At 38.6% G+C, this 25,057-nt stretch overlaps 1 protein-coding gene across 7 annotated transcripts in view; it reads right to left on the bottom strand.

Annotated features, from left to right (window-relative positions):
* LOC111146963 (ribonuclease H2 subunit B) overlaps positions 1 to 25,057 on the bottom strand; it is a 62,662-nt gene that overhangs the window by 21,510 nt on the left and 16,095 nt on the right. For 6 of the 7 annotated variants that reach the window (XR_002640574.1, XR_002640573.1, XM_022502737.1 and 3 more), the window contains 5 exons: positions 18,387 to 18,458; positions 16,492 to 16,599; positions 12,330 to 12,406; positions 8,099 to 8,213; positions 822 to 886 (listed from right to left, as the gene is read on the bottom strand). Coding sequence is in view for 5 of the 7 variants with exons in the window: in XM_022502737.1 (XP_022358445.1) it covers positions 822 to 886; positions 8,099 to 8,213; positions 12,330 to 12,406; positions 16,492 to 16,599; positions 18,387 to 18,458 (437 nt within the window). In the remaining 2 variants the exon portion in view is untranslated. Of the gene's footprint in view, positions 1 to 821; positions 887 to 8,098; positions 8,214 to 12,329; positions 12,407 to 16,491; positions 16,614 to 18,386; positions 18,459 to 25,057 lie in introns of those variants that run through there. The other variant, XM_022502736.1, reaches the window with a different exon arrangement.

Here is a 25,057-nt window from a genome sequence, read left to right on the forward strand (position 1 = left end):
CATCCCATCCCATCCCATCCCATCCCATCCCATCCCATCCCATCCCATCCCATCTCATTCCATCCCAAGAGAAATACTGGCTGTGACCCACTAAATCAATTTGAAAAACACTGCCCTAGACCTTATATTAGTTCTAGCATTTTAGGATCACTAAAATCCCTCAAGCAACCAGACGCTGAGAGTGAGGCACACTTCCTCTGAGCCTGGATCGCGTCTGCCTCAGACCCCTGCCTTGCTGTGTGAACAACGAAACCTCTGAGACAACAGCAGGACTAACAGCAACAAATGTGCATCCACATTACCTGGCGTGGAAGACGCAAATCTACCATCACCAAGTAGTGAGAACTTCTTTCGTCCAGTGGTGAGGATCACGGGCAATGGGGATACAGGTCAAAGGAAAATGTCAAGCTAACTCCAGAGATGAGTTAGGGAGGATGAAAAGTAAAAGATTTCTTTTCACATTTGGATATCTTTTTTTTTCTTTTTTTAAAGATTTTATTTATTTATTTGACAGACAGAGATCACAAGTAGGCAGAGGGGCAGGCAGAGAGAGAGGAGGAAGCAGGCTCTCCACGGATCAGAGAGCCTGATTCGGGGTTCCATCCCAGGACCCTGGGATCATGACCTGAGCCAAAGGCAGAGGCTTTAACCCACTGAGCCACCCAGGCGCCCCTCATATTTGGATATCTTTATACAGGTTTTCTCTTTTAGCTGGATATATAAGATGGCCATTTGATTCACACTTAGCACCTTCTCTAAACAGTTTTTTAAAAAAGAGCATTAAACTTTTTCTGCCGTAAGGTATTAGAGATGTACTATACCTTTTTTTCCAGCCACTTTATTGTCTTCTCTTTGCTGTACTTGTAATATTTCTTTTTGTCTATTTCTGGATTAAAGAGAAAAAACCAGAAAAGTGTATTAAACAAAAAATAAATTAATAAAGCTATATATAAGACATATATATACACACACACACACATATATATATAATATCAACAATTTAAAAATGTTTCATAACAGTTTATACTCTTGAAAAACTCAATTTATAAGCCTAAGAGCATACTTGAGAGGTTAAAAAAAATCCCCAAACAGAACTTAGGTGCCTCAGGTTTCATTCAACCAACAAATGAATGGGAATTTAAGCAAATCATCAAATACTACAGTTCTCATCCCAAGGAGAAATTTTTCTCTTTTCTTTTTATTATATCTTTATGAGATGACAGATGTTAATTAAACTTATTGTGGTGAGCAATTCATCAAACCTGTGAGTCAAACTATTATGCCTTACACCTTAGACAATGTGTATCAATTACTTCTTAATAAAACTGGAAAAAAGTATGAAAACAAATCTGTAGAAAATCTCTAATTTTTACAACTCAGCAAATTAACATGCTAAGGAACCTTCATTTTTGGAACTGATTTGAAGCTTAGCTCAGTATTTTCAATGAGACTTCTTTTCTAAAATAAGGATGGAAATCCCAAGAAAGGAAACTGAAACTAAATGCGGATGCGCTGCAGACACTGAGGGAAAAAATCTTGTTAACTACTTGGTACTCTCCTGGTGGGATTAGCGAGAAAGAAGAAAAGATTATGCCTATCTTTGAATGCATTACCAGTATAACCATGACTATGTTTCAGGAGAATTTGGATTTATGATAGGCTTGACCTGGCCCTTTTTGGGGATAAAAGTGCCACCTCTTCTAAGTTACACTTCGTCCTTCACAATCCACCTAGCTTTACATACTGTGACATGAGCTGTTATTTCCTCAGTAACACTTCATTCATGGAGTTTCTTGCTTTCTGTGCAATCGGCAGAGGCAGAGGCCTGCGCTCCCAGCCTCCTGCCTCATGCAGGAGTGATCTTTGGGACCCCTGGAAATCGTAGGGCCAGATGCAAACTCCCCCCATGTGACTTGGCTAGCCATGTAGAATGGCATTTTCTCTTTCCTCCATATTCATCATGGGAGATGGAAATGCTTATTCAAGGATCATTTTCAGCAGTCTGTTAAGTTGCTTGCCTTCCATGAAATGGTTTATATATATGGGAGAGGGGCTGGCCTTAGCTCCTGTATGTGTCCTTCCCCATTCCAGCCTGTGGTTGTTAACACTGTGGGTGATAGGAGGCAAGATGGAGGGAGGGCTGGGCCTCTGCACCCATCTCCTTGGGATGTGTCAACAGGAATCATGGAGGAGAGACAGTTGCAAATGGCATTGTCAGAGTTTGAGGATTCCAAGGGGCAACAGTTGCTGTGTGGGAGCCAGGGGCAAACCTGGGCAAAGAGCCTGCTGTGGAACCAAGGCAGGTAAGACTGGACTCAACTTCCCTGGAGACAGTGTCCCGCCCACGTACAAAAATAAGGGGAATTCTAAGAGCACACAGCAATCACTCAATAAATGTACACTGTTGTGTGGGTTAAAACTTCTAAAGAAGCTCCCTTCATTGCCTGAGATAAATCTCCAAAGAAGTTCAGTGTAGAGATCTCTCCTAAGAAATCCCATCTAGACTCTTCTACTCACTTCTCTCTTGCCTCTGATGTCCACATTTCTTGAAAGAATGTTCTACAACATTTCCTTCCTCTCTTGCACTCCCTGAGCCCCTTGCAGGCCCTTCCTTAATCCTCTTGAAAATGCTCTGTCGGTAGAAGTGGAGACCACAGGCTCTGGGCCATACTGCCTGGGCTCTGACATACCCAGTGCAGATTGATTTTCTAATGTTCAACCAACTCTGCATTCCTGCGATAAATCCCACTTGGTTATAATATGTTATCCTCTCTATACACTTGATTTGCTAATATTTTATTAGGAATTTTTCAGCCTATGATCATAATGGATATTGGCCTGGTTTTCTTTCTCTCTCTCTCTCTCTTTTTTAAGATTTTATTTATTTATTTCACAGACAGAGATCACAAGTCAGACAGAGATCACAAGTAGGCAGGCAGAGAGAGGGGGAAGCGGGCTCCCTGCCGAGCAGAGAGCCTGATGCAGGGCTCGATCCCAGGACCCTGGGATCGTGACCTGAGCCGAAGGCAGAGGCTTTAACCCACTGAGCCACCCAGGCGCCCCGGCCTGGTTTTCTTTCAAAAGTAATTTGGTATTGGGATAATTCTGGCTTCATAAAATTAGTTGGGAAATATTCTTTTCTCTTGTAATTTCTAAAAGGGTTTGTGTAAGTATCATTATTTGAGTATTAGTTCTATCTTAAGGCATGGCAGAATTCATCAGTGATGCTAATTGGGCCTGGAGGTTTTTTCCTAGAAGTTTTAAACTGTCAGTTTGCTTCTAACTGAATACTCCTTGGACAAGAACAAGCACTAAGAAATATCCAACTTGGATATCCCAGGATGCTACAAAAGGACCAAGTGCAAAAACTGCTTAATTTTGAAATTCGCAAATTTCGATAAGGGGGTTCAAAATATTCATGAAGGCCACGGGTTACCCAAAATTATGAAAAATACCATGTCTGTTCACGTCTTAAATTTAATATTCGCAAGAGTTAGTGAGTTAGATAATATGTGCATATGCTGGAAAGGTTTCTTTCCTTAATGTGTCTGGTGCCTATAAAACTGGTCTCAAACATCTGGAAAGATTGGGTTTACAAAATAAGGATGGAATAAAAGTGAGTCCACAATTAAGTAACATGTTCAGCAATTGGGTATTCGGCTCACAATCCTGAATTTCCCTGATGTATTATTGAACAAACTGCCTAGAGCACATTTTCACATCTACTTTCCCAATGTTTTCCATAACAGAAACTCATATAGTCTCTTTTTTTTTCCTGCCTCCTGGGGACAGAAACTTGGCAACTGTACTTGAGGTATTTTAATCAGGTAAGTTTTCCTGGCTCTTCTTGTTAATCACATCAGACAGCCCAGTGCAGCTCTGGCTTGCAATATGAAACAGTGTGACATTCAAGATGAAGTTCATAACCCTTTATGAGGCCCTTCCCCTGTCATCCCTCCACTGAATGTGAGCTTCTTCGGCAAGAAGTGATTGAGCCCCAGAGCTAGCAAACACAGACACATCATCTCCTTCACTAGTAGAGCAGGCAGTGCTAACTAAGGTTACCGCCATCGTCATTTAGGATTCAAACAACTGGGGCTGAGTTTACTGGGCAGGGATTAGGTAGGTAGGGGGAGATGCTCATAAACCTACAGGCTTAACCAGATCTTTAATGCCACAGACTTCTGAGACAGCATCTGAAGTCTAATATTGAAACAGCTGGCTGGGGAATCTGAGTGTTTCAGGTTTTGCTCTTATCTGCAGAGTGCCTATGGAGAGAACGGACGTTAGAGACCGTCAGCTCTCTCCTTCGTCTTTGCTCCCTCTCCTGGATATCACCTGACCACTCCTTAGCAGTCCTCTTTGTTTCTTTTGAAAATCCTAGCAATAAAATATGGAATGGAACCAAACAGTAATTTATAAATGGACAGTAAGCTAAATTCGAGTAGGCAGCTGGGACTATCGCTGAAAGGAGGGAAATGGGTGCCTGAGAATAGAAAGCTCACTGCCGGGATGAGAATCGTCTTTTCCTTACGTTATCATAGTTCTCCGTCTTTCCTGTCTCCCTCTTTTTGCCTCACAAAGGGAAATTATGAAGACGGGATATACAAGGTTTTTTTCTTTTTAATAAGTTTCTATCTTTACATGAGATACCTCCTAACAACTCCACCAGAGTGTTCTGGAAGGTGTGGCACAGTTGCAAGAAGGAGAGGAAAAAGTGGCTGTCAGACACAGGCTTCAGTTCTGGTTCCCCGGCTTCTACGTCTTTGACACTAGTCCAGCAACTTCACCTCTTTGAGATTTGGTCTCCTCATTTGTAAAAATGCAGGTTGTAACAATAACAAGAGACAATTACTGAAAGGATACGATGATATCTTCGCATTAGATAGTAGATATTTTTATTATTACCACTTATCCCCATTCTACTTAAACCACTTCAATACGTATTTAGCAATGGACCATCAAACAGATGTGTATGGGTGTGCCCAGTACTTACACATCAGCAAAGAATTAATAATTTCTACAGAAGTCTTAATAGTACTTATATTTACTGAGCTTTTACTGTCTATCCAGTACTCTCTGGGCATTGATTTACCTCTATTACATAATTTAATTCCAGAAACATCTCTTTATGGTAGACACCAGATACTATTAACTGCAATACTTAAATAATGTTCACATCCTGGTTACTCAATAATTTCAACACTATAAAGCTAAAAGAATAAAATCATTGTTTTATTTTATGATACAGAACAACTTTGTAAAGTACTAATTATAACGTATGGGGGATACTCTCAACCCTTCAAAACTCTTCATCTGACAGATCAAGGATACTGAAAAGTTTGAATGATTTCTTCAAAACTGTATAGCAAATATACTTTTAATTTTCCTTGCAGGCCATCAGATCCTGCAATCAGATTACCAGACTGTTCTTAAAGAAATTCTTTCCCCAAAAAGAAACGAAGCAAATATAATAAAATATTAACTTTGGTTGATTATTGGATTGAGTACTAAATAATATTTGCAGTTTTTTTATTTGAATTTTTTCTACCTTTAATTTTCTTAAGTTAAAATAATTGTTTTACCAGTCCATGTACTTTCATTTTCAAAGCAGATATATTATCAGCCTATATATTTCTCAAGTTTCTAACAGACTAGGCCTCAAATTTTTCTTTCTTTCTTTTTTAGTGATAGTAAGGCAAAACATAAAGTGAAAATTCAGCTTAAATTTCATATAGTAAAAGATGTATGCCATTCTTTCTAAAAGTCTTGACAGTTTCTTCATAATCAAATTCTTCTCCTAATAAATGACATCTGTATATCCTAAAATAATGGGAGGTTTAAAAACAAAACCAAAAATTTTTAAAATGAGAAAAAAAATTATATAGAAATAGTAGGATATCTTACATCTCTTAAAAATGCATCATCCTGAAAAAGTCCTCTTCATCAAAATACACATAAACAATCTCACATTACTTGCCTTACCCCTTAACCCAGAACACAAATATGTGAAATATTTTCTTTATGTCAGTTCTGTATACAAGGTCAGCATACTGAGATAGAAATCTTTTCCCATGAAGATCCAAAGGGAAATTCATAGTATTTTGAAGTTTATTTAGAGCTGGTCCAACAAGATAAGCAAAGGACATGCACTTTCTCCAGCAGCTGAACTCCAGCCGTCAGGCAATGTTGAGGAGTGAAAGAGATTAGAATAGGAGTTCAGATAATGATTTAATCAATGGTCAGGGGCTCCAAGTGAAAGAAGGAAGGAATGAGAGAGAGGGAAGCTCTTGTTTTGAAATGCAGGTTATAACAAATAACAAATGCCAGTACATTAACACTGTTTCTGAATCTGGGTTTCTGGGTTTTGGTTTAAGATAACTGCTCTTTATATAGCTCATGTAAGCATTTGGGATAATGAATTAATTGCATTTTCAATTTACGTTAGCTTGGCAAAATTAAAATGACTTATACTTATCCCTCATTATTTAAGCTTTCAGAAATGGCTATAAGCCACTTCATTTGTTCACCCACAAAAAGATTGTTATCTCCTCCAAGCTCAGCATCGGGGAATGTCTTTAATGGGACTGTTTTGATAAAACCTTGGTGCCACATTCCAAATCCAAAATGGAGCCCTAAGCTTGGTCAAGGGTGATTTAGCTGAACCTAAAATGTAAAATGTAATCAGCAAGGTTCTCCCCTTTCCCACTGTAAGCTTACACTTCTTGGAACCACCACTTTTTTGGGCTCAGAACTGTCACGGTTGCCAAACCAACCATGAACAACCACAGCTCATCAGCCTGTTGGTTCGGTTCCCACACTCTATGTCCATGTTAACCCTGAAGCTACTTGGATGACTTTTTGGAGACATGGATGCTAAGTTTGTATAGTGTTTCCAACTTAACAAAACATACTCACATATGCTCACATATGCTTTACTTCCTTCTCTCAAAATTCAAATGAAAAGTATCTACAACTCCTCCCTTCAGTAGCCTCAGGCTCTTCCCACCTGTGTCTCCAGGAGGCCACCCTCACCGCAGATCAGGGCACAGCTCAACAGTCATCCCTGACTCCTCTGCTATCTTGACTACCACCCAATACCGAATGACGCTGGTTCTACCACTTGGGGCTATTATCTGCTAGGTCTGGTGCTAAGTTCAGGCTACCATCATTCTACTACAGCAGCCTCTGTGGACCTGACCTTCGATTCTCCAGTAGGTTTTCCACATTATAGCCCTGCCCTGCTCAAACTCTGCTGACGCTCCGCTACCATCACACAAAGTCAGACACACATCAGGCCCTTCATCATCTGAACCTTGCCCTGCATGGGCAAGGGTGGAAACCCCTTTCCTTTGTTCCCGACCTTCATGTACTCCTGGCATTCTATACTCTGGCTAACCTGAACTCCTTAGAGGTTCTTACACATGACGAACTTTCCCATACATCCATGCCTCCGTTATGCTGCTACTCTGACTCACCCTTCAAGGCTCTACTTAGAGGCCCTCTCCCCCAGGACAGCAACACCATAGCCAACTCCCCGCACTCCCCAGCCACCAGATTAAAAATCTGTCCTGTGCATCCCCAGAAAGCCAGGAGTTCACTTTGATTGCTCTCTGCTGTCATTGCCCTATTTGCATTTGTCCCCAATAGACTCAAAGCCTAGTAAGGGAAAGGATAATGTCTTATTTATAACTAGTTTAACTCTAGTGATCAACATATGCTTCTTAGCAGGCATTCAATAAACACTTCTTGATTTAATGAAGGTACAGGCTTTATGTAATTTTACAAGAGAGAAATCTGAGGCAGAAAACAGTCAAGGAACTTAACTGAAGTCACAGACTAGTTCAAAGAAGAACTGAGACCAAAGCCCAAGCCTCGTGATTTCTGGCCCTGTGGGAGACAGGCCACTATATTCCACTGGTTAGAATTTCCAACACTGAACAGTCCAGTGCAACAGAGGACTAGCACTGACGAGCGGAAGCAAGTCTGAATGACAGCTTCCCCTCCGACTGACACAGAACAGGCCTTATATTCAGAGGGACAGGCGCCCAGCCTTTCCAGCAGCCATAAGCCTGATTTCAAAGGCCATATACTCTACCTTTCTCCTCCGTCACATGTCGAAGTAACTTCTCAAGATCAGAAAGTTTCAGCAACAAGATGCAATTTGGAAACATGTCATCCACCACAACTTGATTTAGGGGCTGGAATTTTCCCTGAAAAAAGACTTCATTCAGTCAGAAGGCAAGCACTCCAGTCAGCAAACTCACACATTATAAAAAAAAAGAAAAAGATATATCATCTTATAGCTGGACCTTTAAACTGAGTTCAAAGTCACTTATCTCACCTAAAGAACCCCTCCAATGGGACAGGCTCCAGAATGGACTCTCAGGTCCCTCTAGGAAGCTCTTGAAAGCCCTGGGGTTCCAACCAGCATACCACCCATATCAAAAGTACAGTCACAGGAGGGAAAAGTTCTAGAAGAGCGCTAGAAGCCATGGAAGCTTACGGAAATGGTAGAGATTGCACGGGGCTGGTCCAACCCATTCACTGTGAGAAAGAACCAACTGAGGTCACAGAGCAGGGGTCCTAACCATCACTCAGGAAAAAGCCCAGATCACACACAGAGCAAATAGCTTCCCTCTCTATCCTTACCCCAGGGCTGAAGAAAGAAATGCTACAGCAAGGAGAAAATTACCAAAATGAATCTGCTCCTGCCAGAACTGTCTGATAGTGCTTCCAAATGTAGACCATGAGAAAAGAAAAGACAGCCAGAGGGATAAGTACAAGGAAGCTATACACATGTTAAATCAGACCCATCTCCAGAGTTGTGCAAGGCCTGGTAGCCAATGGGCCAGAATTCAGAACATAGAAGTTCAGAATATTCTTCTATTCAATCAGGTTATTTTTACTTAACTGTGCAGGAGCATAGAGTCTGTCTAAATCATTACTCCCCTGACTTGGAAATAGTGAACTTTATAAAAAAATGTATGGTTCTGCCCATGTCCCACTTTTAGCTCACTCTGCTTTTCTGTCTTGGTGACAACTCCATTTGGAGACAAAGAAACCGTCTGATCCGTTTTCTTTCTGCAAATGCAGCTTTCTTTGGTTTGAAGGGTGAAATCTCATTCATTCAGTAGCATATGTCAAAGCTTGTCATACTTTCTGTTAAGTCAACGAGTGGCAAGAAATGCCTCAATTTCAATACTGTTTTCTTCCTTCAGATAGTAACAATATCCACACATTTTCCAAGTCTGCCTGTCTTTAGATATCTACCTTAATCTATATTCTTTCATGGTCAACAAGTATTTTAAGTATTTAGCAATTTAAAATAATCATATACAATGAACTGCCACACAGTTATGTTAATTTCATAAGTAATTAATATTTCATTCTCACTTTCTTTACCATATATACTCAAAAAGGTAATACAAGAAGCAACTTGTTTTGAATATAAAGTTAGTAACAGTTGGGATAGCTAGAAATTCTAGAAGAACTTTTCTGATGTTAAATCTTATGATTAAAAAAGCGTAGGTCAACATTTCAAAAGTGCCTACCAATATTCTTTAACTCAATAAGAAAATATTGTGTCTAACATGTAGGGAAGGAAATACCTAAATGTTTCATGAGTTATTTTATAGTGTACTTCAAGTATTTGAGAAGAAAAAGTAAGGTGGTTTACAGTGAAAGCCAATCACCACTCTGCTTCATTCTGTGTCTGTCGACTTGAAACAGCCCTCAGGACTCCCAAGAGGCCCAGGGTGAGGGTAATTCATCATGGTCATGGTTTCAGTGGGACACAGGGAAACAACCCCACGACATGGGGGGAGGGGCTTTAAATGTGCATCAGTACAGGTGCTAAGGCTGGCTGGTGACTTTCCCTCTGTTAATGTACCCTAGAAAACAAATGGGAGCCAACTGAAGTATTCAACTGAATACGATCAGGTCCTTGCTTCTGGTGGTGACCAGACCATTTCTGTTCATTTAGAGATGAAGACTTACTGTCCTCGCCACTCATATACCCTAAATATGCTGGCTCCATGGTAGCTTCCAGAGAATGAGCACCATGAATGAAGTAAGGAATAAAACCTCGCCAATCCAGGGTAACGGACAGAGGATGCAGCAAAGGAGGGGAAGAAAGAAGCTAAGCTGCTTCCAGAGACAGCGTGACTTAAAGTTTGAAGTCCGTTTTATTGCTTTTGGTTTTTACAGCAAATTAAACTGATACACCCACCGTATGGAAGTTTTGGAAATTTGGTGTAAGGACTAAATAAGACAAGCCCATAAACATTTAAACTATAAGCAAATATCAGAGTACGAAGACCAGATTCTTCTAAGCAGTTTAAAATAACCCTTATTCCTTAAAATTGTTAATTCACAGATTTTCAGACTGTGGTTGGTAGATGCTGGGGGGGCTCTCTCGGACCCTTTCAGGGGGTCCAGAGCTCAAGACTATTTTCACAATAATGCTAGGATGCTATCTGCATCTTCAGTGTGCTGACATGTGCACGGCCAAGGGAGGCAGAACTGCAGGCTTCTTAGCACCAGTCATGGCCACGGCACCAACCTGTCCTGCAGCTCCTGTGCTCTTCACTGCCATGCAGGCAGGTAAAAAAGAAAGAAAGAAAGAAAGAAAGAAAGCCAGTGTCACTTCAGGATACCCTTGATCAAGGAGTAAAAGCAATTATTTTTAGTTAAACCTTGACCCTGAGTGCAAATCTTTTAAATATTCTGTGTGTTAAAAGTGATGCTGAAGCCCCTTCTGCTGCTACCCAGGCGCAATAATCACCTCAAGGAAAAGTGCTTGCATCACTGAGTCAAAAGGCAGAAATAACTACTTTTTGTGGGATACCATTTTTAACTGAAAAAACCATTACAGACTAGTGCTGTTCAGACTTGGGTATTTGGCAGAACATAAAAGAAGTGAGCCTGTGACTTCAAGGAAAAGACTGAAAGTACTTGCAGCCGGTGATATAATTTTAACTTCTAAGCAAAAATTAGAATTGTAGAAAAGTTGTATCTGCTATGACAGCTTCCCAACATATAGTTTTCTGATGAGATCAGTGGTGATATTAACGGAGGAGGGAGAGAAATGAGATGTGTTAACATTTGGAAGATCTGCAGAAATCAGTGGAGCAATATTTTCCAAATGACCAAGACATGATATTACAAAGTCCTTCATGGGTAAAAAATCCATTTTCAGTGCAAGGCAAACCAATGGATTCTCATGTAAACAGAACACAGGAAATTCACTGACAGGGTTTCAGATTCTACATTGCAACGGATTTTTAAGAAACCACTTCCCCTTGTTGGTTTTTAGATTAGTATCAAAGAGTACAGTTGCCTGAAAGTGCTATTGTACCAGTCCTCCCTTTTCTGACTCCATGTCTGTGTGAGGCTGCAAATTCTTCATATACCTCCATGGAAACAATATACGGAAATGGACCGAATGCAGAACCAGATAGGAGAATCTCGATGTCCTCTATTCAGCCAGACAGCAACAAGATTTGCAAAAATGGAAAACATGCCACACTCTTCACTGAATTTTATTACTTGTTTCATTAAAAACATGTTATTTATGTTAACATGTAATGGTCTCATTATTTTTATTTCAAAATAAATTAATAAAACTATTTTAAGTTTCTGAGTTTTAATTTCTAATGCAGTAAATATTGATAGACAAAACCCACAGGAACAAAAAGCTTTTGGGGATCCTAAAACATTTTTAGAAGTACAAAGGTGTCCTAAAACCTAAATGTTTTAGAAGCTCTGACTGAACCGATTACTGTTAATGAACTCTTATTGGATGGAAGGATGTATTTCAATCACACAGGATTCCTTAAGTCGCAAGTACAGCTTCCAGGTTAATGAGTTTTTACTAGGCACACCCCAGCTGACCTATTTAACATCTCACAGAAAGAAAATGAAAGAAAATGTATTCTTTCCTCTCTTAAGGGCCAGGGTCAGTTTCTTAACATTTGTATTGTATTTCAAAACGAATGAGTACTTAACGATAAAATCCTCCTCGTCCTTAGGCTTTTTGTCAAACAAGAAGTCATGGGGCATAGAGGACTAGGCCAGCCGTAAAAGTCACAGGTAAAGCAGTCAGAGATTAGTGCAGGCACTCAGGTTTGTGTCAGTGCTCTCACCCACCCCAGCACACGTGATACAGGTGTTCTAGACCAAATCCACCAACCTGAATCAAACTAAATTATATCTGAATTGTTGGGACTCTACAACATTTGGGTCATTAAAAGGAGAGAGAGAAGATCAAGCAAAAAAATGATCTATTCTGTTCCCTCACTGTTAAAGTCCCAAACAGAGAAACTCACCTCTTTACCAGTCTTTCTGAGGTAGTGGAGAAGCAGAAATAGAGGGTCCATGGGTGTGGCAAAGTGGAGAAGACCTCCTACAGATTAAAAAGAGAACAAAAGGAATTAAATGTCTTAGAAAGACAACTTAGTGGGGCGCCTGGGTGGCTCAGTGGGTTAAAGCCTCTGCCTTCGGCTCAGGTCACGATCCCAGGGTCCTGGGATCGAGCCCAGCATCGGGCTCTCTGCTCAGCAGGGAGCCTGCTTCCTCCTCTCTCTCTGCCTGCCTACTTGTGATCTCGGTCTGTCAAATAAATAAATAAAAATCTTTAAAAAAAAGAAAGAAAGAAAGACAACTTAGTTATAATCCCAATATGGAAACCATTCCCTGAAAAATATATGTGAAATTCTAAATTCAGAAGCTCTTCTTACATAGGCGCATGATTCTACAGGACTCTTTTGAAAGGCAGAATGTGCTACGGTAAGTGTAGTCACCATCTGTCAGCACACAACATTATTACAGTCTTACTGATAGACTCTATGCTGTACTTTTCACTTCTGTGACTTGCTTATTTTACAACTGGAAGTCTGCACCTTTTCATCTCCTTTATTTATTTCAGCCACCCCCCATCCCACCTTCCCTCGGGCAATCACTAGTTTGCCCTTTGTATTTAAGAGTCTGTTTTTTGGGGAGTAGCTGGGTGGCTCAGTCAGTTAGGCATCTGCCTTTGGCTCAGGTCATGATGGGGGTGGGTGCCTAGGATTAAGCCCCGTGTTGGGCTCCCTGATCAGTGGGGAGTCTGTGTGTCTCTATCCCCAACTTGTGCTCTCTCTCAAATAAAGAAAATCTTAAAAAAAAAAAAAAAAAAGAATTTTTTTTAAATTTGTTTCTTTTTTTATTGTTTGGTTTCTTAAATTCCATTTATGAGTGAAATCATATGGTATTTGTTTTTCTGTCTGGCCTATTTCATGTAGCATTATACCCTCTAGGTCCATCCATGTGGTCACAAATGGCCAGATCCCATTCCTTTTTATGGCTGAGTAATAATCCATTTTAAGTGTAAGTGTGTCTGTGTGTATCTATCTATCTATCTGTACATATAGATATAGGTGTCTATCTATATACATATAGATATAGATAGACACCTATATCTATATGTACATATACTATATGTACATATCTATATCTATATGTACATATAGATAGATATAGATATACCTCCTCAGGCAAGGGAAACAAAAGCAAAAATGAACCATTGGAACTACACCAAAAAAAAAAAAAAAAGATCTGCAGTGAAGGAAGCCATCAACCAAAGGAAAAGGCAACTACCGAATGGAAAAAGATATTTGTAGATGATATATCCCATAAAGGGTTAATACCCAAAATACAGAAAGAACTTATATAATTCAATGCCAGAAAAACAAATAATTTGATTAAAAATGGGCCAAAGACTTGAATAGACATTTTTCCAGAGAAGACATACATGACCAACAGACCCATGAAAAGATGCCCAACATCACTCATCATCAGGGAAATGCAAATCAAAACCACAATGAGATATCAACTCCCACCTGTTAGAATGGCTAAAATCAAATACAAGAAATAATAATAATGAAAATAATAAAAAATATAATAAATAACAAGTGTTGACAAGGATGTAGAGAAAAAGGAACCGTTGTGCACTATTGGCAGGAATGCAAACTGGTTCAGCCACTGTGGAAAACAGTATGGAGATTCTTCAAAAAAGTAAAAATAGGAATATCATATGATCCAGTAATTCCACTACTGGGTATTTACCCAAAGAAAATAAAAACACTAATTCAAAAAGATACATGTGCCCTGATGTTTATTGCAGCATTATTTACAATAGCCAAGGGATGGGAACAATCTAAGTGTCCACTGAAGTATGAATGAATAAAGAAGATATGAAATATTTAGAAATCATTTTTTATTGTGTTTTTATTGTGTTATGTTAGTCATCATTAGTTTTTGATGTAGTGTTTTGTGATTCATTGTTTGATGTAACACCCAGTGCTCATTGCAATATGTGCCCTCCTTAATACCCACCACCAGGCTAACCCATCCCCCCACCCTCCTCCCCTCTAAAACCCTCAGTTCGTTTCCCAGAGTCCATAAAAATCATTTTTAACAGAGGTCCTCCTACCACCCCAAAAAAGGGCAAAGTTGGGGGAAATACTGACAAAACATGAACCAGGCAAACATTAGAAGACCTGTATGTGTAAGTTTATCTATAAAGCTGCAGTAAGATGTCATTTCCTATGCGTTTGAGGATGAAGCCATGGGCAAGCAATATTATTCTCTCCATGAATAGCTCCTTCTATGGTCTGTGCGTTCACAGCTTGGAATTGCCAATAATTCAAAGCTGAGAAGGTGGTTCCCCACCTGAGATCCCACCCTATTCAGACCTTACCCTATCCTCCTACTCCCTAAGGAAAAGGCAAGAGGAAACAAGTCTAACAAGACTGAACATAAGGAACAGGAGACTCTGTAGTAAGGTTACTATCCAGGCTGGAAGGAAAAGAAGCAAATCAAGAAAACTAACTACCTAGTCCCCACTCTTCTTTCCTTTATCACAGCCTCGCTAAGCTCCTTCTTACACACTCCTTCTTCCATGGAGGTGAACGAGAAGAGATATTTCATCACATGGAACAATAAACAATTCCTTTATCTTTATACTTATTTTGGTTTCAGAAAACATATGTACTTTCTTTGATTCCCTAACAGAGCAACCTACCTATACAACCAAGAAATTCTAACCCTAAATTATATATATGATTCCAATTCACAGAAAGTTAAAAAAGTTAAGAAAGTAATTTCATATTATGATATTACTTGATTATTTTTTTAAAGTAGAAGAGAAACTTATGAAGACAACCTATCAGAAGCTCTAAGCTCATTTTATATGAGGCATCCGTGATAGAAATTAGGAACAGGTTTCTAGGTCTGAAAACAATATCCTGGTGGCTATTCTTAAAAGCAGCTCTTTCTTCAAGGCTAAGTTTAAAAAGAAGACAATGATGAAAAAAGCAGGCACCTTTGCTATGAACATAAAACCACTCAAATAAATAAGGTCTATTAAAAAGAAAAAAAAAGCAGGTACCAACTCAGACAGTCCAGGAGAGGTGATCAATCACTGCCTCCCAATATTTCCCAGTTTCATCAGGATATTATTGTGTCTACCTAGCTAAACCCAACTGCAAGTGTATTACGTTAGAAGTTAGAACTCTCATACTTGGCCAAACGAATAAGCATAGCAGCGACAATAAAAGAGAATATATACTTTCCACCTGCCAGACTATATCACAGTCTGCCATTGCATTTTGGCAACTGAAAGCCACTTCAAATATTTTCATGCACACAGGTATATGAAATTTATCACCAGCAATAAACTCTTGTTCTGGAACGTCCTAGAAGAAAGACAAAGTGGCCTTTCTACATTGGCTCTAAGTGGAGACATACACAGTCAACAGAAAGCAGAGGGCTTACAAAGAAATAGAAAATACTCTCAGGAAACAATGAGAACACAGGTAGAGGGAATGTACAATGGCCTCAACTATCGCTGACTCGCCCTTCCCCCGACTCCTTGAACCATCAGAACATGCGGAATCCTTTCTCCTTCTGACTCAACACTGCCCCCAAATTAGAGGAACATTAAAAGAATCAGAACTTTGGTGTTGGGTATGTGTGTTGGGGGGGTGAAGGGTGGGGACAGTAGTAATTTTATGACAACACGTTAAAAAAGTCTTTGTTATATTCTATTTCATTTTAGAAGTGCATCCATTTGCACAGAAGTAAGACGTTAACACCTGAAGATCCTCAAAAGTGTCTAAAAGAAGAACAAAGAGTTCCCAGTCCACACAGTGTACACTCCCGTGTTAGAAAAATGACCTAATTCCCGACCGGGGAGGCCTCTGTGTTTTAGGAGACAAAGTGGAGTTACTAGTTTAAATTTGCCTACTATCTAAGATACATAGATACTGATTTAAACTTGTTCAAACTATCTTTCCTTTCCCCCTGATTAAATCCTGCTCTGATGCCAAGGAAGGCCAAAACATGGACCAGACTCCAAACTGGGCAGACAGGCCTGCACTCCAACGCATGAAGGATGGAAAAGCTAGAGTATGTGTTTAGTTAACAGAAATATATACACTAGTCACTTACCTGATTGGACTGATTGATTTATAAACCAAGAATGGTGTTTTTCCTTGAAAACTTTTATTTCAAACAGCTGCTGTTGACACATATTGAACAAGTAAATGGTTCCTTCCCCTGTTAAGACAGATCTGTTTTTTATTTGTAAGTTTTCACACACACACAAAATCAAAAGACTGTCCAATAGTTCTGAGGAATGTTCCTAATATGGACATAAACATACATAGATATATTCTATACAAACTGACTCTGAGGAAAGTTTATAGCTATTATATACAGATGCTTGTTTCTCAGCTCTATAATCCTCACTGAACTTAAACCAATAAATTAAAAAAAAAAAACGCAATCATTCATCTTAACTGCTACAAAGCCTCTCATTGACTCCTCCATTAGATCGCAAGGGAAAACCAGTTCTTAAACTACCCAAGCCTGACGCTTCCGCCAGATGAACTGAGCTGGCATGTGGGTCCTGTCACCAGAGGGCCCAAGATAGACCCCGAGGGCCAGCACTAAGTGAGAAAGGCAAGGGCCCTTTGATGCATGAAATTTTTTTCTAAACACAGCACTATCAAGGACCCTGAGTTTGAATCTATGTGGACCACATGCTGGGGGTGTGCCTTTGAGGAAGTTGTGCAAACCTTTTGGTGCCTCTGTTTCCTATCTGTAAAATGGAAGCAATAGGGAACTACTTCACAGGGTTTTGTAAGGATTAGAAAGGCAGAACACATGTAAAGTTCCTAAAACAGTAAATGTTCAGCACATGTTAGCCTTTATTTTTCCACAGTCAATGTAGTAAATGCGAACATTTGTTCCTCTGTTGTTTATGGACATTTAGATAAAACAGAAATTTTACAAGAAGCCTGATTTTTTTGTATACCTTTACTTTCATTAAATGCTTTACAACCTTTACTGCTACCTAAGACTTCTCTAGAAAAAAATGTGAAAAAAAAATTAGAAAAAAAATTAGAAGTTAAAGATAATAGGAATTTTCAATTCAAATTCAATTCCATCTTGAGGAAAAGGAAACTGGAAGAAGCCAGGACTTTTTGCTTTTTTTGTGGCTTCTATTTATGTCTTTCCATCAACAATGGTAACAAGGCACTACCCAATAAATTTCTCTTGCTTTTACTATTCAATATTGTACCCGCCAGCACAATGTTCTAATTTGCTAAGTATCAGATGTCTACACAAAATCTTACAAAATTAATAACAACCCTATAACATAAACCTTGTGAAATAAATTAACAAAAAAACCCACATAGAGATAAATATCAGTATTACTATATTTTATGGTATATTTTAATATTTTTGCCTAAAAATTAGGAAACAAAATGCATTGAATATAAAGTTAAAATGAAATTAGTTGCAATAAAATATGTATCTGTATACAATGCTTTTAATATAAAAAAAAATCACCTCTTTGAATGGGAACAAATATACCACCTTTTGGTTAGAACAAAATAAGGAAAGTACCACTAAAAATGAAAACACTCAAAATCTTGGCATGTCAAGTAAAAACTCTATTTTTTCTTTTTTACTCTGGCTGTTTATTTTACAACATAAAATGAATATAAGTGGACATTAATATTGGAAAACTATTTAAGAAGAATTGGCTTAAGAAAGCTAGAGAAAAACAGTCTGTTTTCAGAGAGAAGCCAAACACACCACTTTCTGTCTTGTATGTATTTCTGATGAGTGAATAGTTCTATGGATTTAAATTAAAAGAAATAAACAAAATTTAGGCCAGGCTCGCTGTTGTCACCCAGCAATGCCAACTTACTTTTAAAACCTATTAAGGAAGAACAAACGTACAAAGGTAAATAAGTATATACACTTTTTATGCGCAATGTTAAAAAAATATTAGAGTTACTGTAATCGGAAGAGAAGGGGGGAAGAAAGCTTACCTGAACACGGGTTAACCAATTTTACAAATATAAGCCCACTTTTCATCTTCTTTGAAGCATCTTTTAAATATTCTGAAAAGAAATAATGAATTTGTTAAATTAAAAGACATTTGCTTTCTTGCTCACCTTATTTACCTTATTCTCTCTCTCTCTCTTTTTTCCTTCTGTTTGAATGATTTTTCTTTGTAAACTCTCTAACTCCAATTTGGTTGTACCCTCTGTGTCATACTTAAAAAGGCCCTCTCTCCCTCAAGCCTATATGAATCACTTACATTTTCTCCCAACAACGTTGTTATCTTTAATCTATCTGAAATATAGCTGGGTTTAAGGTATGGAGAGGAGATCCAACTTTTCTTTTTTTCAATGAATTGTCCGGTTGTACCAAAGTTATCTTCTGAATAACGCATGCCTGAAATAGTTCCTTTATGCTAAATGTTTAAATTAGATTTATAAGTCTGCCTATGGAAATTCTATTTTGGTCTACTAATCTGTGTCAATATTAGCATTACTACTTCAATATTTTGATTATTATAGCTTTAAAATACATTTTAATATCTACTGAAGTAAGTTCTCTCATTACGTTTCCTCTACAATATTTTACTGTCAAAGTTTTAATGGTGTAGATCAAAACACAAAGACCATCACCATTTGATTTATAACATCTTCCATACATTTTGAGTGCACATTCATACAACACATTTGGTGACTCTCTCTCTCCAAAAGGAACAAAGGGGACTCATAATCCAGCAGATCAACAACCTACCAAAGCGTAAATCAGAGAGCTTTGGGGTAAGCAGTGGCACTTCACTGTTTTTATTTTCTGTGCCCCCCCTTTCACCCCACTTCAGATCTTCATAAACTTGAATACAGCAAGCATGATTAGAAATCGGCTTACACATAAATGGTTAAAATACAACTTTCTTCTTCAAATAAGAGGAATATTAAATAAGCAAAAGAAAAAATAAACCCCAATTTTGAGATTTCCAATCGCAACTAAATGGAATACCAAGAACTTTATTTACCCTCCCACCTAAAACCATCAATGAAAACAACAACAACAACAAAACATAGGAAACTATTATGTTCACGACACGGGGCATTGAGCCGTACAGGATAGTGATCCCTGAGAGATGGGCGACAATTAAGGTGACCGCTACGAATGCCCCTGCGTATTGCCGTGAGGAGTTTCCACCTGCCCAGGGGGAGGCTGGCAGACACCCTGCATTGACAAGGTGGGGCTTCAGGTTCACTGGGCGGCGCACAGGAAAGGAGAGAGGTACAAAGAAAGAAAACCCTAGAGCTGTGCAGAGGACACTGCCTGAGTATCCAACCGAGAACTGATCAGTACATGCAGGTGATGAAACTACCCGAGGGCTAGGAGATGAGAGGGGAGAGTACCTCACATTCATGCAGGGCTCGAACTCCAGACAGACGGGGAAGCCTCTTGATTCCAAGGACATTAAAGGGTCTTGCCTCAGCAGCAGGGAACAAAGAACCCTAGCCTGAAGAAACTAATTTTATTTAAAAAGCAAGACCTAAAAAAAAAAAAAGCAAGACCGAGGGGCACCTGGGTGGCTCAGTGGGTTAAAGCCTCTACCTTCGGCTCAGGGCATGATCCCAGAGTCCTGGGGTAGAGCACCACATCAGGCTCTCTGCCCGGCGGGGAGCCTGCTTCTTCCTGTCTCTCTGCCTGCCTCTCTGCCTACCTGTAATCTCTGCCTGTCAAATAAATAAATAAAATCTTAAAAAAAAAAAAAAAAGCAAGGCCTAAAAGGATCAAACTGTTTCTGAGTACCTTCACTGGGCCCCAGAATGAAGCTCAAGATTATTTAATAGGAATACAAAAATATTCCTTGGCCAAAAAGGTAAAATTCACAATGTCTGGCATCTAAGCAAATACTGCTGGGTATTCAAAGAAGCAGAAAAATATGGCCCGAAATGAGAAAAATGAAGAACCCAATTATTGAGAGAGGGGTCCTGATATTAGATACAGATGTTCAAATGAACAGGCAGGAGCGTAAGGACGGTATTCCTTATGCACAAAAAATTAAGTAGAGACACATAAGTTTTCTCAAAAGACCCAAGTTGAAATGAAAAACACACTAGATGGGATTAATGGCGGAAGAAAAGATTAATGAACTGAAGACATAGCAATAGAAACTATGTGAAATGAAAACACAGAGAAAAAAGAATGAAAAATAAATAGACATTAGTGAACTGTGGGACAACTTCAAGCATCCTAATACATGTGTCTGAAAGAGAGGATGTGGGAACGGAAAAAATATTTGAAGAAATTATAGCCAAATATTTTCAAATCTGATGAAAACAATAAACCTACACATCCAAGAAGTTCAATAAAGCCAAAACACAGGAAATAGGAATAAACTATATATCACGATCAATACTTCAAAGCCAGTAATAAAGAGACAGATCTTAAAAGCAGACAGAATTAAAGAAGACATACTATGTACAGAGGAACAAAACTAAGAATCTCAGCAAGTTTCTTCATTGGAAACAATGCAAGCCAGAAGACATCTGTAAAGTACTGAAAGAAAACATGATGATCCCAGAGAAATTACCCTTGAAAAAATAAAGGTGATAAATAGACTTTTTCAGACATGCAGGAGTTGAGAGCAATAACCACCAACAGACCCACACTACCAGGAATGCTAAAGAAAGTCCTGGCAGAAGGAGTAGGCTACCAGAGGAAAATAAGAATTTAAACAAAGAAACGAGAAGCACTGGTAATGGTGACTACAGGGGTAAATCAATAACAATTTTTTTTCTATTACTTAAATCTCTTTAAAGATTACTGACTAAACAAAAATAACAAGTTAGTGTGGGGTTTACGACATACATATAAATAAAATACATGAGAAGATAGCATGAAGGCCAGGACAGGGGAAAGGAAAGCATACTACTGTATGTTTCATCCCACTGTGTGAGTTTCTTCTGCCATCTGTGGAATGTGTGACATCACCTGAAGGTAGATGGGATCAATATACGTGTGCAATAAACCCCAAAGTGGCCACAAAATTAAGAAAAAGATGCTGTCACTAGTAAGACAATATAGGAGATGAAATAGAACCATAAAAAAAAATTCAATCCAAAAAGAAAAAGGCAGAAGGGGAATGAAAGAAGTTAAAAAGGACAGAAGAGACAAACAGAAAACAAACAGCAAAATGACAGACTCAAACCTAACCCTATTAATAATCACACACAATGTAAATGTCTGTACACCCTAATTCAAAGGCAGAAATTTTCAGATTGGTTAAAAAAGTAAGGTAATCCTCTATGCTGCATACAGAAACACTCGAAAGCTGCAAGCTGATTAAAAGGAAGAAGATACGCCTTTCATGCTAACACTAATTAAAAGAAAGATGGAATGGCTCTGTTAATTACAGACTTAGAACATTACCAGTAATAAAGAAGGTCATCCCACTGACTGACTGCACTTAGCATCAAAGCCTCTAGCTCCATCCATGTTGCTGCAAATGGCGATTTCATTTCTTTTTTATGGTTTATTCACACACCACCTCTTCTATATCCATTCAGCTATTGATGGACACATGGGTTGCTTCCCTATCTTGGCTATTGTAAATGATGCTGCAGTAAACATAGGAGTGCACATATCTTTTCAAGTTAGTGTTTTCATTTCTTTGAGTAAATACCCAGTAGTGGAATTACTGGATCATATGGCAATTCTAGTTTTAATTTCTTTGAGGAGCTCCATCCTGTTCCATACAATTTCACTTCTATTTGGAAGGTGGGGGGCAGGGGGAGATGGGTGAAACAGGTGAAAGGGATCAAGAGTGCCCTCATCGTGATGAGCACTGAGTTGTGGACTGTGGAATCACTGTATCATACACCTGAAATTAATATATGAATGTTACTTTTACAGGAATTAAATAAGTAAATTTTTTTTAAAAGGATGTGATTTCCTAATGATGAAAGGATCAAGAGGAAATCATTCTAAATGTTTAAGCTCACAGACACAGAGCTTCAGGATGCATAGATGAAAGCTCATAGAACCCTGTGCCCCAACTCCAACCCCTGGCAACTGCTAATCTGTTCTCCATCTCTACAGTTTCGTGATTTTGAGAATGTTATAGAAATGGACACATACAGATTTAATTTTAAGAGCCTTTTAAGACTTTCCTTTCTGCAACTTATAAAAATGTGAAGGATAAAGTTTAGCACTGTTAAAAACTTTTCCACAAAACTAAAACAGGTTGTGGTTTTCCCTCCTTCGCCCTGCTGTTTCTCACTATTTCAGCTTCACTGTCTCCATTATGTCAAGCCATGGAAAAAGTGACCTCTCTCCTTCAGCAATACACCTGTGATTTTACTTCAGTACTATAGTAAACCTTTCAACTTGAACTTGGTGAATCATTATTGATTTTTTTGTTTCCTTTTTTTCAAAAGAAAGTTCTAGTTCTAGCGATTCTCGCCAGCTCTCCTTCAGCCTTCCCATTCTTCCAGCGCTTAAAATGATTAAAATTTATAAATACTAAAAGTCTAAAATATATATTCTTAACAACTATACAAGGGAAGCAGTGTTTCCATTTTTCTCAGGAAGAGCACTAAATCCAGAGGATTAACTATAGCCTAAAATGTCAAACTGTAAACTTTGGAATTACTAAGTACAAATAAATACTGACATTAATGTGTTCTGCTGCAAATGCCAGGGTTCTCTGAAATACACTTTGAGATGTATTAGTGTAGATAATGCTGAAATGTCTACGTAGTATGGGAAAAAAGACATCTTTTCTCAGGTATGCCAATAAAATAACCTGCAGTTGTATTGAATATTTCAACACAGAATTCCAAGCGAGATGCTATTCTCAGGTTGTTTTACCTCTTTAACAGAATGAATTTTAAAATTAATCTCTCCCGCCTACTTCACTCATTCAGTTTTTAAATATTGATTAGCAAAGCAGACCCGGCCTGTTCCCTTGAGGAACTTTTGGATGTTCCCTGGAAGAAACAGATACTGAGTCAAACAATCATACAAAGGTAGACTCCAAATGTAACAGCTACTAAGAAGAAGAAATACATGGAATTTGAGACCTTAAGATAGAGGACACAACCAAGAGTAGGTCTGAGAAGGCTTCCTGTGCCTCACGTTAAGTTCTTCGCTGTGATGGCTAAGAAGTCAAGGGAATTATACTTTCACTTCACCAGGGAAATCTTCAGGAGGCTCCTGGACCAAACTCAAGCCACAGAAGGGTTTTGTTTGATGTGCACATTTGAAAAAATTTGAATTTAGGTGCCAATATTTGGAAATCGGGTGATTTTACATAAAGGGCGCACTTCAAATATGTGCTCCCTAGATAGGAAAAAAAAAAAATCACTAGGCAAAGATTTTGCCTTGTACAATCAAACCTGGCAACAACAAACTAACTTTGTCCAACTCTAGCTCCCACTTCCTAGTTCCCCTCAGTCCTCTGTCCCATCTTGTATGCTCATCACATGGTCGGGGGATCAGATGCCATGTATGATCTCACTAAACAACGATTTTGTCTGCTAGAAGCTATGGACCCACGGCACCAAATATGGTTCTGAATAAAGAACCATTCACTAATAAACACCACCCTCTTACTGAATCTTTTGTTTTCAAATTACCAATCTTTATTTTATTTTATTACCAATTTTCTGTTCCCAGTACTATCCTAGGCACTAAGGATACAGCTGTGAATAAAACAAAGCCCCCTGCTCTCACAGCAAGACTGCATTCATAAGGGCTCTTTATCTGTCCCACCCCCACCCCTCACCCCCATCTTCTTCTCCAGTCCACTTAGTCAGTCTCCATGCTCCACCTTCCATGCTCCACCCTCCCCTCTCAATCAACCAGACTTAGGTTTAGGTTATTTAGGTTATTTGAGACCTTTCTCCTTGAGGCATCTGCAACTACATATTTTGCTCTGAACACTGACTTACTTGCATCCTTTATGTTTTTTATATATTTTGAGTCATTTTCACTCATTGCATTCACTTTGATCCATTGGTTATTTTAAGAGTGTGTCATTTAATTTCCACATTTGTGAATTCCCCAAATTTCCTTCTGTTATTGCTTCCTATTTTCATTTCAGTGTTTTTGGAGAGCATATATTATATAACTTCAATCCTTTTAAATGTAGTGAGGTTTGTTATGGCCTGTGATTTTTTTTCTAGAGAATGTTTCATGTTCACTTAGGGAGAGTATGTATCTCATTGTTGAGCGGAGTGTTCTACAGATGTCTCTTAAGTCTAGTCATTGTATAGGGTTGCTCAAGTCTTCTGTTTCCTTGATGATCTTCTTCTTAGTTGTTTTAGCCAATTGGAAAAGGGTTATTTAAATCTCCTCCTACTATTATTAAATTGCATATATTTACCTTCAATTCTGTCAGGTTTTGGTTCATGTGTTTTGGGGCTCTATCATTAGGTGTATATATGATTATTGTATCTTCCTAATACACTAACACTGTTATCATTAAAAAATATCCCTTTTTGTGTCCAGCAACAATTTTTGTCTTAAAGTCTATTTTATATGATATTAGTATAGCCACTCCAACTCTCCTTTGGTTACTGTTTGCATGGTATATCTTTTCTATCTGTTTATTTTCAACCTATTTGTGTCTTAATTTAAAGTGTGCATCTTTTAAATAACATACAGGTGGGTCATGCCCCTC

The sequence above is a fragment of the Enhydra lutris genome, unplaced genomic scaffold, assembly GCF_002288905.1.
Source record: "Enhydra lutris kenyoni isolate GAN:26980312 unplaced genomic scaffold, ASM228890v2 scaffoldscaffold15, whole genome shotgun sequence".
Lineage (NCBI taxonomy): Eukaryota > Metazoa > Chordata > Mammalia > Carnivora > Mustelidae > Enhydra > Enhydra lutris.